At 39.5% G+C, this 14,500-nt stretch overlaps 1 protein-coding gene across 2 annotated transcripts in view; it reads right to left on the bottom strand.

Annotated features, from left to right (window-relative positions):
* Nucleotides 1-530: 530 nt before the first annotated feature.
* vwc2 (von Willebrand factor C domain containing 2) overlaps nucleotides 531-14,500 on the bottom strand; it is a 22,071-nt gene continuing 8,101 nt past the window's right edge. Inside the window, exons 2-4 of one of the 2 annotated variants that reach the window (XM_020597236.1) lie at nucleotides 12,726-13,455; nucleotides 11,198-11,327; nucleotides 531-1,450 (exon numbers count right to left, since the gene is read on the bottom strand). In XM_020597236.1, the coding sequence (XP_020452892.1) occupies nucleotides 1,299-1,450; nucleotides 11,198-11,327; nucleotides 12,726-13,376 (933 nt within the window). In that variant the 5' untranslated portion in view covers nucleotides 13,377-13,455 and the 3' untranslated portion in view covers nucleotides 531-1,298. Of the gene's footprint in view, nucleotides 1,451-4,963; nucleotides 6,250-11,197; nucleotides 11,328-12,725; nucleotides 13,456-14,500 lie in introns of those variants that run through there. The other variant, XM_020597227.1, reaches the window with a different exon arrangement.

Here is a 14,500-nt window from a genome sequence, read left to right as displayed (position 1 = left end):
TTTTAATCAGTTTCTTGGCTACGTCCATTTATTTATTCATCTTAACAAAGATGGTGACAGGAGATGACAATGTCAGTCTGGTTTTGTGTGAAAGCAGCTCGACTTTCACAAAAAGAAGCGAGAGATATGATGTCATTTCTTTTCACCAACTGTGCTTAACTGATAAAAAGTTGTTTTACCCAAGAAACTAACAAAAATTATATTTTTCTTGGATTAGAATAGATTATTTCGGAATCTGCTTCTATGAGGATTCAGGAAATACCTTCAACATTAGGGTGAGTGTTAGGAAATGACAGTACGGGATTAAAATGGTCAGAAAGTATCAATTTCACAGGTTACCAAAAGATTATCTCTGTGACTCTAGTGCATGTAGCACATGAGAGTCACAGACTGGGGCTATTCCCATTCTACCCATTCAAAACAAAAGAATGTTTAGATCTGAAAAACGAATTTGTTCAAGTTGGTTCTGAAGGAAGAATCTTGGTTAACGGCTTCATCTTGGTATGATTTATTGAGTCAATTGAAATTGTGAGATTTTTTATTAGTTTTGACCTTTTTAAAAATAAAATACCATCAATTCAGCAAACACTAAACATGAAGACCTACAGTTGAAAAGTATTTGAGCACTTACAGAGCACAGACTGGCATTTATTTGAGACATGTACACAGATACAAAAAAAGCACTTTCAAATCAAAACACATTTGAACATCCAAAAAAGATACACCAGGAAACAGTCAAGTCCTATTAAATTTCCTCCTGCTTCTCATTGTTGTTTGAAATACACACTGGCTCATCCTACACAGCAAGTCTTTACCTGTTATTCTGAGATGGATCGCATATAGTCTAGTCTGCACTTTGGTGGTAGAAGGACAGGTGTCAGAATTTGCCAGATGACACCACATGTCACTACACTGAGGTTCTCACCTCCGAAGACAGCTGTGTGTGTTCTGTTATTTTGTTGACCTCTGGTCCAGTGCATTTCTTATTAAAATACAGAGGCTATAAAAAATATTTTTTTCACTAGTTCAGCATTAATAACCCCTATATTTGTATATAGACCTATTCATAAATAATTTTAGATATAGATAAATAGATATTCTGTGTGTTACTTATAAACTTTCATAAAAGCATTTTTCTTCCAGTAATACAGGAGTAACTACAGTACAGTATAAAAGCTGAAATGCTTGAGGGCAGCTGTCTGACCCTGATGTCCGGTAGTCTGGGTGAAAGGTTGGGAGCGTACATGCAGACTGGCGCTGGTGTTGCTTGCCGACGTCCACTCTCACTGTGCCACTCTTTAACTCCGCTGGCACTCATTCTTACTGCAGGTGGCCTGACGCTCGATCTGCCATGTGCCCTCCTCGTATGTGCAGTAGCAGATTGTACACTCATCAATCTTCACCTCTCGGCCAGCTGGTATCACCGCTGTGTCTGCGTAGCAATTTGGCCCTGTATGTGGTATAAGAAAAACATAAAAAAGTACAGCAAAAACAGAAAATTGGCTTTGTGGAATATATATTTTTGGTGTGTTATGGTCACCATGTCACATTCCCAAAGCAGGCTTTGAATTCTGAAAATGCACAGTTTGCTCAGGTCAACCTAAATGAAACAAAATCTTGATCCTGTAATAGGTCAGTTAATGTTTTATTTGTTAATTGTTAAATTCTGAATTCTGCACAGATGCAAAGACCAGACGAATCATCCTTATGCTGATGTTGGAGTCATTTTAATGAAATACCTGTGTTGCTAGGTATGCACTCATCTGTGATATTTTTCTGCCACTAGACCCACCAAGGACACTGTTCAGTTTGTAAAAGTCCAGTTTAAGGACCAAATACGCAATTCAAAGTCACATTGCTTTGTGCTGCTTGTATAAGGATGCCAGCCAGTTTGAAATTCCACAAATTCACAAACACCTTTGTCAGTTTCAAGAACAACCGGTTATACTCTGCCATGGTGTTGAGAGAAAATGTACCTTGTTCTTTTCAGTCTATAAACCCCTGGTAAGTCACATTAAAAAAGAGGATGAGTAGTGCATTAATCAGGTTAAGTACTGTGTGAATCAGTGCATTGACCCCAACCAACAGAATTTGCAAACATTTTATTTCACACTCACTTAGAGCTAGATAACATGTTTGCCTTTATGTGCACTTAATGACCTGGGCCAGATCCAAGCCACTGAGTCTTAAAATATAGTATATGAACAGATTGGAGGCAGCTAGGTTGTTAAGATAAAGCGGGAGTATGTAACATCTGAGAGAAGAAAGAACAAATTAAGCACAGTTTCACAGTGGCTTGATTTTGTTCTGAAGTGTACCCCAAAGGACTTCTGTTTTATTATTTTGGAAACTGGATCTCACTAATGGACGTTTTAATGTTAGGTAGTAGGTGTTAAAAGATGTGCCTTGTAGGTGGCTCAGAGACATGCAACTAAATGCGATATTTTGGAGCTTCCTCGTATCTGCCAATGCGGTTAGCACCGAAATCCACCTGCCAATTCCACAGTGTGAAACATAAGTGTCCTCCTCACATCATCTACAGCATTATTTTCTTTGGTACAAGGTGATACAAGGAACGTGTCTCTGTTCTCAATCGGTGTCTGGGAAAAAGTGCTCATAAATCAACCCTTATCTCTTAAGCTACATGGCAAAATATAAACACAGAGGGAATTGATTCCACAACATCAGGAATAGCATAACAATGGCTATTTCCCTGTGACTAACAAGGTCTTGAGCCACTCTGTTGTATAATTAAGATGCTGATAAATGAGGAGTTGTTTAGCTGCACCCACCACAATACACTGAAGGCAGCACCCAGAAGGACTGTGCTGGAACATCAATCAATGTGAATGGTTTGCTGAGTCCCATCAAAATGTCGACTCTAACACATTTATAAGTGTGCAGATGAACACGCGCACAGCCTATTTGAATAACAACATCGTGTAGCCCAGGCTGCTGTTACTACTGATTCATCATCATTAGCAGCATTTAGAACACAGTGTGTCATATAAAAGACACATATGTCAAGGATATGCTAGGAGAGAAATATGTGCACTTTACAAAATAAATCAAAGTGCTTCCTCCTGGAGCTGGGATTAAACCATAGCTTCTCAGCCAGTCATTTACATCTGCATGACACTCATTTGTGTTAATTAATGCATAAATTTGGTGGCACTCCGCTTACTCATTGCTGTCACCCTATTATTCTGTCATTCATATCACACCCACCTTTTTGTCACTGCTTCATTAATATAATATATCCTCTTCTCTCCATCACCCTGTCTCTCTCTCCCTCTCACTTGCTGTAGCAGAAAAAGATTTTGTCATAGGCACACCAGGCTTCACAAGAGTTTCTCAACAGCACCCACAGAGGCAGAGACAAATGGACTGTGTGCATGTGTGTGAACAGTTGGACCCAAACTGTCACTACAGCATGTTAGAGGCTGGCATGTACAGTGTGTGAAAAAAGATAGCCATTAGCACCTGTGGCTTTTGGCTCTGTAGTAGTGTCAGATAATGGACAGAGAAACAAAGACATATCCTGATCATCACACCCCTTAATTCTGAAATGAAACCTGCAGAGTTCCATTATAAAGTAATGGAAGGAGAAGAATAACAGAAATCACTCATCTTAATGCATTTCATGAGTACATTTTCATTATAAATGCGGAATAAATTGCTTTGTAAAAACAGAAAATGGAAGAACTTTCCAGGAGAGACAACAACAATATGAATAATTTATTTCAGAGATGCTGCATGAAACGGGTTTGGACTTTTGAACCACCACATACTGTATAGCTCAAAACTGCAGACGCTGAGTTTTTATGGAAGTGCCACTTCATGTGAATGTTTGTTTGCGTATGTTGTCTTGTCTCCAGCTACTGTGCCCACTAATAATCTTTATGGCTGAACAACTCAGCTGCATAGGAAAAGCACAACTGTCATAAACGATGTCCTTCACAGGGATGAAGCCACAAACCCAGCCAGTCAGCACAGCGGTGTCTCGGTGACAGACTTTCAGACCTTCACATACTTAAACCTCATAAACATTAAAGCTCTGACGTCAAACTACAGGAATGTTTTGTTTAGCTTGTTAATCTCTTTGTCCATATTATGGAAAATGTATTTGGAAATGGCATTAACATCAGCTTTTTTTCCAAAGAAAATTCTGAATATAACTTCAAACAAGCAAACCAAAGCCCAAAACCATTCAGTAACTTGGCAGCACTTGAACTGTTAAGACACAATATGTCTAGCCATTACCTTAATTATAGTGACCTTTTTCTGTTGTTATCATATCTACAAAGTTTAGTGGTGAAAAATGACCTTTAGATAATAAAATATAGTGGTGTGATGAACCCATAAGGTGAAAGATGAAGAATAAAATTTTACCTTTTTGTGAATTTATTAGATAATGTAGGCTATTGCTACCCTTAAATGAATTCAGTATACACTTAAGCAAAAAGTGTATAATCAATTATCCAGTCATTGCTTAGCAACAGGCCTGTCAGGTTTGGGATATTTCCACATGTTAAAGAAGAGGAGAGTGTGTATTGAGGGTTTTGTGTTTTGTTAGCCTTTCCAAACCAAAAACACAAGAGCAAAGGAGTAAAGAATGCATTAAACATTGTATGACTTTATTTATTATTATGTCAGGTTACAGGTTATGTGTTAGTATATCAAAATTTAGAATAACATTAGCAGCTCTATCCTCCAAAAGCACTGTGTTGCAGACACCGAAGCATAATCATGAAACAATCTCAGTTAACCTGTGTTTTAGCAGTACATCATGTGTGTGACCATGATGTGAATACACAAGACTCAGTTGCAGATTTTTTTGTTTTAAAATGAATTATCTGTAAAGCTGGAGACAGATTTTTCAACCAACTCACAGACTTTTAGTATTAACATTAACTTTAATGGTACCTAGGTAGAGTTGGTGAAACTGGTGAGCAGAAGTTGTCACTTCAGCAAAGGAAATCAACACTTGTCATCCAGAAATATGTAGCGTGCCTTTGTTAATTTCTATGTAAAATCAAAAATCGACCCTTTCAAAAATGACTTTGAATTCATTCGGAAAGTATGTCACAGCTATCACTGTAGACTACATATTGTGTGAGACAGAAAACTTGGGCAGGCGTAGCCAGCGTTGTAGTTGAATCACTAAACTTTGAGTCCAAGTTGAGCCTTGAGACCCCAGTGTTCATGTCCAAGTTGAGTAAGAGTCGAGTCCTCGTTACCCAAGTCAGAGTCGTTAACATCAGCATTAAACACAACTGACACAGTTCTCACCATTTTATATTCTAAATTTTCTAACAATGTATTGCATCACCATATTGCTTAGCAATATGATACATAGGTAGAATTATCACTTTGCAGCTGTATGTTTCCACCAACCAGTCAAATTCACAGGTATGGGACAAAACTGAGGTCAATGACCTTGACCTTTGACCATCAAAATCTAATCACTTCATCACTGATTCCAAATGGACACTTGTGCCAAACTGAAAAAATTCCCCCAAGGCATTGCTGACATATCACGTTCACAAGAATGGGTCATACAGATGGATGGGCAACCCAAAAATATAATGCGTCCAGCTGTGGCTGTCATCGGCATGGAAGCATAAAAATCATTTATAGAAAGGCAGAGTGTAGCTTTGATGGAGGTGTGCCAGGTACAGCGTGATGTGGGTGAACAGGTTTTAATATCAGTGTCTTATGCCAAATTATTATGATCTATTACAAAATAAAAGTCCTTGTCTCTAACTTTTGAGTCGTCAACAGCAACTGACTAAGAGGTAGCAAGCTTACATTCAGGATTAGATGGAGGCTTATTATAATAGACAGACCACACAATTTTACATCCACATAAACAACGTCCTTTTCACTGGATTCTCACTTTCTTTCTTTGTTCTTTAAATAAACTGCCATGTCTTAAAAGGCTATGAATCATGCCTCTCTTAATTTAAAAGAGTCTCTGTCCCTCTTGGCAGCCAGGCTACCACATCTCATGTTGCTCTATTTGAAGTGATTTTGGCTCCAGTTCAGACTGTTTATCACATCCCCCCCAGATTAGTGCTGACCCTAATGTCTGAGTCTTGAAGAGCACCACTTGTTTCCTCACCCGTTGCCAAGGAGATACCCAGCAAGAGCAAAGGACAAGAGGGAGGGAGCCGTGGCTGAGGTGCTGAGGAGAGATGCTTGTCCTGCAATGTATTTTTGTTCCTAAGCATTCTTCAAAAGCAGATGCTGCGAATAGGAAAAGACTTAACTTAGAATTTACAACAAAGACTTCCATATCTTTTGCACCTCTGTCTCAAAGAAAATAAAAACACACTTCAAAAATACTGGCAGCAGGAAAACAAACTTAAGTATATAAAAGGTGTTCTCCCTCTTTGACTTGTATTGGCCAGGTGTTCTTTGTGAGAATCAATATTGTTTAATTAAACCTTAAGTGGTGAGAGTGAATGATAGTCCTCAACTTTAGAGGGTATGAAGCCATTTAATTGCAATGTGTTGCAGTGTTTTTTAGATAATACATAAAAATGATGAGAACCTGCCTTCATTCACAGCTGTTCTTTGATATTCATAAACAACTGTCCAGGCTGGATGTTAGTGATACCTCTCACTTTCATCTTCCTCCCCTGGCTCTCCCCCAAGTGTCTCCTCGCATATGGGCTGAATAACACATCTCAGGCAGGGTGCTCTGCCATAAGCATTGATTCTGTATGCCTGAAAAGGCCAAGATAATGCCTGTGCATAACTGATGGACTTATCAAACAGTGGAATGCTTCATTGTGATTTATATCAATAGCGAGGGAAAAAGGTAAAGAGGCAAAGGGCTGTTAGCTGATTAATGAGGGTAAAAGGATGATTGTTGAATGAGGAACCAAAGTTAGTTTTTTTTTTCTCCTCACAGATCTGAAGTTTCCATTTTTCATCTCATTTGTTCCATTTTCTCTCCTTTTCTGTGCCATTACACATCTGGATCATTACTGAAATTTTTTAAATTAATGAGTCGAGCTTTGATGTGACACTTTAGATGCATCAGAGATCCTGGGAGATCTGAACAACTGTCTGCACTTCAAACAACATCTGTAGACAAGATAAAGAACAGAACCAGAGGAGAAACTCTCTGATGACCTCTAATACCCTTATTTCACCTCATCAGTATTTCATCACCACTGCAGCGGCACTGTCTGGCGTTGAGTGTTGCATGATCAACAGTGGCAAGATGGACGTTAACAATTAATGACTCAGAATCAGCTCTATTGGCCAGGTGAATTGAACACATGAGGAGTTTGACTCCGCTACAGTGGCTCTCATTGTACATGTACATATACAGTACATATTCTTCTGTAGTGTAACATAACAAGTAGACAAGTAAACAAGATAAGACAGAGAGAGAAAAGGAATGTGCATTAGGAAAATTAAAATATCAGCATTATTTGAATCATGGCATGTGTAATACCATGCAAACCAGCATTATGAATGAAAGACAAGGTGAAATCCAATATACAATGAAATAAATTCAATACAAGCTTAAGAAAGTCAATGGTGACATTTAAACTAATGTCTAATTTACTTCTGGTAACATCTGCTTAATGTATCTTCCAATTATTTAACAAGGTATGAACAGTATGTGGTTCATTTCTTTACATGTTGTTTATTTGAAATGCTTCCTAGTATCAAGCCTTGCGTGAAATGAACTGCAAATGCAATGCGAGCAGGTGACAATTATGCCTTCAAAGAGGTGTGTTTTTGATGGATTATTTCCTGATAGAGATCTCTGTTTTCTCCCCGGTCGGTGGAAGGTGACCGTCAGTGTGCAGAGTCTGACACTCCCAGAGATGTTTGGTGATTGCGGAGAGTGTTTACACATCATGTTTACATGCTGTCAACTGTGCTAGTCCTGTTCATCAAATCAGAGCCAGAAATACTTCCTTTCCAATAAGATGTTGCTAAACACACACTGACACTGTTTAATGAACAGTGTGAGCTCTGATAGTCACAGCTATCCTGAACATGTGAAAACACCAGTAGGAGGCACAGAAATGTCAAAGGAAACTTAAATGATTGGCACAAACATAAAAATCTATTTATTTTTAACATAGAACTTGCACTTGCAGCAGCTTTAAAAACAGTACAGACTAACTTGTCCAGAAATGAGTCATAAATGCTGCCAAAGGCTGTTTCTGCAGCTTTATAAATGCCAGTGCTTTCACACTCTAAAAAACTGTGAAACTGAACTGACAGATGTTTTTTGACAATGTAGGAAAAGACTAATTTTATCCATAATGCCTTTCAGGTGTATGTTTCAAAGGAAATACTATGAGTAGGGGCACGGGTTGCCTGGGATACGTGCGTGTGCAGGTAAATGTTTAGACTAAAATTTGTGTGGGATTAATGTAGCCTATATTGCCTTACATAAAATGAAAGTAGAGTCAAAGTTTTGTCTAACTCTTCACATGCTACATGTTTGGATGTTTTCTAAAATTATTGTTCATGTTAAATTTAGTTAGATTTGTATTAACATAATGTTATGACATAAACATGATCCTAGTTATGATCCACAATCCCATTCGCAATATTTAGCTCATCAGAATAAAACAAGCTATGTTATTAGCATAACTCACAGCATGATAAGATGCCTTCATCATTTACATCTGAAGGCTTGAGAGCCTCCTCATCCCCAGTTCCTCTGAGTCCAGTGGTTTCAACCACAGTGACCTGTAGAATCCCACAGACCCCGCTGCGGCTCCATCTTTCAGTGACTGGCTCTGCTGTGGTGCTCTTGTTAATGTTAGTGCTAACATTATCTGTTGTAACTACTTTGGCTTCAGCAAAACTATATCCACAATTTTAAACACATTTTTTTTAAACCTGTGAACAAATTGTGCTCTTGTAAAATGATAATCTGGACCAATGATGTTCACAAATTCAAATAAAAAGATTAGTAAATTTGCTGCAACTCCATTTTGCACCTCTGAATGTTGTCTTCTGCATAACAACAGCGGCCGAGGCTCATGGGTATTATTTAGATGTATCCATCATGACCACTAAAACAAGACTAAATGATTCGAACTAACATGGATCCAATATTTCTCTGTTGAGGTACATTCAGAATATCATTAAAAGAAAAAACTGAAATGAGAATGTACACTTGGGAAAACTTACAGAATCTACCACCACTAGAAAAACCAGCAGCTGCCCCCACCCTACAACTCTATTAAACTCTGTCTGCCTTTTATCTGACTGATGAAAGCTGACATCGTTCAAAGTACGTGCCCCCAGTTTATAGCACAGGTTTCAAAAGCTCCTCCAGAGAGAAGACATTAAACTGTTTTTACAAGCTGAGTACTACCTCCTCCTCAAGATGAGTAACCTGATGTTAATGTAAAATAAGTATAACCGCAGAATCCCAAAGGGCTACAATAATTCAAGTATTTCTAACTCAGACTGTGACAGTTTTGGTTGTGGTCAGAGAACTTAGCATCTTAGACATAAAGCTCTGTTTATTGAATGGTAATGTGTGGTAATCTTATGCTAATAGGGACTGATGCTATCTAAAACTAGAAATCCTTATCGGCTGAATAAGCCCATGGATTTGGTGGGGCTTTTCACTACGGATGAACATGCTCTTGAAGTGTGCCACATCTCTGCATGTACTATACTGTATCTACATCTGTCTCCTTGACTGATGTGCCTCTGAATGCAACCCAGCAAATCTACCAGGCATTTCAGTGGGGAAAATATGGAGCACTGCCCAAAACTCTGCACAAAGCACTCACAGCTTGATTAATATGTGCATATCTAAAAAGTGGGTGCACAGCAATAACAACAACAACAACAACAACAACAACAACAATAATAATAATAATAATAATAACAATAATAATTGGAAAAAAGGGCCAACATGTATTCCCAAAGATTACAGCAGGCATATATTACTAAAAGAGTAACACTCCATGACTCCCAATGTTTTCAGCTTGTTATCTCTGGAGGTTGTGAAACAGGCTTTTAATTTGAGTGGGGCAACTGTTGATTGATCACTAGTCACGAAAATTCATTATATGCAAATGCTATAATGCCATAGAGTAAAAAAAAAAAAAGATACATGAATAATCCTAATGTGATATTCTGGATGTAATTATAATTAAGTAGATGGTAGCTGAAAATGCAGGCTGTGAGCATTTGGTTTGTCTTAATATATATACTGTGTGTTGCATGTTTCTTGTGAGAATAAATCGACAGTATATGCAGGACAGGTGGTCTTGTAATTTCACTTGCACAATCTGTTATTTTGGAATTTAAAAATGTAAATGCTCAGTTTCAACAAAATTAAAATATCTTGCTGGCAGGTTTTCTGAAAATGATATTAACAGCACTGCTGTCTAAGAAGTGGCTCGTACAGACAAAGCATTTTTATGTGGTGCATACTGCATATCTTGGCTCTGTCATAGTGATGTTTTTCTCTTCATGCAGATTGCTTGCTCTTGTTTATAGCAAGCAGCATTACGATTCCAAGTCAGAGATACATATTGCAAGTCATCATTCTTTTTGCTGAAGGAAGCAACGTTGCTGACATTGCCATGTTGCATTAGAGTCACACACGAGAAAACAAGGGGAACATAATTTAGGACAGGCTGTCTGGAATTATTCAAAAACAACTTCAGATAATTGACTGTGAGCTACAGAATTTCTGCTCAGACAGGCCTCACCTCTCAAACCAGTGGGATCATAAACGCAAAACCCCTGGCAGCAAAAAGTGCAAGTGCACCTCAAATCTCTGTACCAGACAGTAGCGATGGACTGAGAATGCACGCTACAGCCTCCAGCAGATAAACAGAGTAATTATCTACAATTAGGTCTGAAAATGGCACATAAGCAAATGTTTTACATAAAAACAGGCCACGACTCATAAAACACGTTTTTTTGTGTAACATATACTATAGGGTGTGATATATATTCAATCTGATATGGCCATAGACTGCAAACATTGCAGTTCAGCATGCTGTGTGCTTTGTGTCAGTGAAATGAGTATCGCACCACCTTAGCCTCATAATTCCTATTGAGCAAAAAATATTTGACACTAGTCAGTTGTAGTGGAGCTTCTTGTCTCTCACTGCAAGAGCACCGGTTGTACTGGAATAAAGTGTTCACTACAGTGTCACTGAAGCAAATTGCCTCCACTCACCACTCTTGCAGATAGGACAGCACTGATCCGGCTCGTACTCTGGGTCCACACACTCTGTCTGGGGGCAGGCTGCCACAGAACACAGCACCTCTCCACTTGGCTCACATCGGCACTTCTCACATGGAGATACCTGGGTGGCACAGAAGAAATAGTGATTAACACCCAGTTGACACAAATACACAGACAGAAAAACAACAGAAAGAGACTTCTCTTAAACAATGTCTTCCTATCTTGTCTCTGTTGCTCTCAGTGTCTGTCTCGCTCTCCCTCTCTCTCTCTCTCTCTCTCTCTCTCTCTCTCTCTCTCTCTCTCTCTCTCCACTGTTCTGGTTTTATCTCTCAAACACACACGCATATGAATGCACACACAGAAAAACTCCTGCTTGTCTGACTTGTTTAGGAGTGTGTGCGATCAGTGACACAAAGCTACATCGATAGGGAAGTCTCATCCGACTCAGCTTCACTGCCATTGAAAGCTTAATTTTAGGGAGAGCTGAGTTGAGAATTGAAACTCACTTTTCAATCAGGGGATATGGACAAATCAATATGAATAGGAAACAAATGAAAGATGCTTCCAATTATCTTTGCATGTGAACAGTTAGAAATGACTTGGTTATCCAAGTGTTCCTGTATGTCCTGAGCTACAACAAATGTGGGACAAAGGTTAGGGCTGATAAAATTTGAATAACATCAAGCTCCTACATTCCCTGTGAAAGGCGTCATTTAGCAGCAGCCTGTATCAAGCTGCACACCTTTCATCTACCAAGAGAGCAAAGGTTAATTCTATCAGCAATGCTGTAGATTGCAGAGGCTTGTGCCTCCGCATGGCACTCCACAGTGAAAAATGGAGCGAGGGAGCTCTTAGTCCAGTGCCCTAGAACTTAGCAATCAAGCATAAAAACCTGCCTGCTTCCTAGTTTCAAAGCTTTCTGTAGATTTCCCTCAGCAGGGACATGACACCAAGCTGTCTGTAACACTGTGAGTTAGAGGAAGAAAATTCCATATTAGCCTTAACCTCCTGTTGAAACACTCGCCAACATAATGGGAATCATTAGGCGCTGGTAAATATAGTGTCTCCTAAGAAACATAATGCCAACATTGTGGTGCAAACCTGAATCTTCCAAACAAGTGTCAGAAGATAAACCATTAAAGATCTCACTAGTTTCTATGTTTCTTTTATTTCTATGTTTCTCCATAAACACCCACAGAGAGCGGCGTGCTCTGCAGAGTTGTATCATTACTATAACTGTAACTTCATCATGTACATCAACACATTGAAAACACTCTGCTGAAGCTGCTTGCTAAATCCAGCCTCTAGTAATATTCTGGTGTTGTGTAAGAAAAAAAGACAAGTGCTGACCTTTGCCATTATAAATGTGCCTACCTGCTTGCTTGTATGCTGCGAGGCAAGGTAACTAGTTTCTGTGTAGTGCCAGTGATAAACTCAACTGAATGTGAGGAGTGTTCTGTCAGCACTTCTTTCAGGTTTGAGCATGTCAGAAACGAGGGAATGCAGTTAATGGTCTCACCTTAAACTCTTCTAGTGAGGCATAGATCTTGCCCCGAAACTCGCAGTAGTTCTTTTTCTCCCTGCACTGAGGGCAGCATTGGCTAGTGTCAACTTTAATGCAGCGAGGGTGAACCTTGGGGCATTCTGGCTTGGTGCACAGAGGCCCCTCATCTGTGCAGAGGCAAGGGCAAGTTGAAGGACCTGGGGTGAACTGCTCGCCAATGGCAAACACAAAGCCGCTCTCATCCATGCATCCTTTCCCCCTGTAGTCTGGATAGGCATACTCATCAAAGGAGTCCAGAGAGAGAGTGACGTCACTAGTGGGGCCCTCATCTATTTGGTTCCCACTGTCCTGTTCACTCCACAGGTCTTCGGACTTCCCGCCCTTAGATCCTCGTGTCTGGGAGTTGAGGTTTGGCCTGGCATGGCTCACGGCAGTCCTGTTGGGGCCTAAAGCATTGATTTCCTCTGGTCGCTGCTGAGCACCATATGCCAGCAGCTCCTCAGGGGGCTGTTTGTCCTGATGTTTGTCCTCCCTGGCTTGGGTCAACACCCTTTCCAGACGTTCTCGGCTCACTGGTAGGGTCGCTATAGGATTGCACTGAGTGCTACTCATCAGAAACCCAAGAACAAAGAGAACTTCTGCTGTCATGGCAACGGAGTGCAGCATCTCTCCCCACCACCAGTGAGGTGGGAAAACACCTTGGCTCACATAACACACTTCACATCTCAGGTGTGAGCCAGTCCATCTGCAAAGAGAAAATTAAACTGGGGTTATGTGCTCAGTATTTTGTCACGTTCTATCCCAGGTGTGGGGTTTGTACAGTTTAGCCTCTAGAACAGTGCAGGAAATTTGGCTTCAGAGCACTGCTCCTTCATGTCATACAGACATCCTGCTGAGTGTGGCACAAGCCTGTAGGACCAGTGAACTGGATCATCAGGATAGGGAATAATCATATGGTTGTGTTAGGAAATCGATACTGCTTCATACTGTTACACTTCCTTGCATCAATTGGTGCCAGCAAGGACAGAGTAAGAGGAAAATGGACAAAGACAGACCTGGATCTAACACTCTCAAGCTCCTGCTTCTTTTATGGTAAAAAGAATCAGGATCAATGTCTGCTTTTTTAAAATGAATTACAGTCAGCTGTACAAAAGAAAAGATTGATTTGAAAATAGAACATAATTCCAGGGAATTTACTATAGTTGATAGAAGTGACCATATCAATTTCAGAATAAAACCAGATCTGCTCCAGACTTTGCAAAAACCAGCATGTGCATCTACACTAAACATCTCATTGCTTTGTTTTAATCAAAAGTAATGGCACATTGCCTTTTGTTCAACTTCCTGGTGAGTCAACAGTCAACAGCTAAAGTCTGGTGAATACCATGATCAACTGCAGACATTGTGAAGAAAAGCTGCAGTCAATGTTTTTATTTTTATATTTAGTTTGACTTGATTTACTGCAGCATCTTGAAATTTAAATGTCTCCTATTTTGCTTTGCTGCATTCCATGGCCTACTTCCATTCATTTCCCTCATACCAAATATTCAGTGCTGTTGTTAAGCTCAGTTTAATGGGCTGCAGTTGACTGACATTCATGGCTTATTTTAAAAGGTGAGATTACTCAATATTGGCTGACTCAACAATTAACTGTAAAGTCCTGTGTGTGCTTGTTTAGGAACGGTTCACCGTATTGATTAATTTGTCAGTTGTTTCAATGAAAACTGTTAATTTCCAACAGAGCAATTAGGGGCACTAAACAAGAGGAGAAGAGCAACTAAGTATTAATT

The sequence above is a fragment of the Monopterus albus genome, unplaced genomic scaffold (assembly GCF_001952655.1).
Source record: "Monopterus albus unplaced genomic scaffold, M_albus_1.0 scaffold3.1, whole genome shotgun sequence".
In the NCBI taxonomy this organism is placed as follows: Eukaryota; Metazoa; Chordata; class Actinopteri; order Synbranchiformes; family Synbranchidae; genus Monopterus; species Monopterus albus.
Note: the sequence above shows the minus strand (reverse complement) of the source record. Positions and strands in the feature narration are given on the sequence as shown.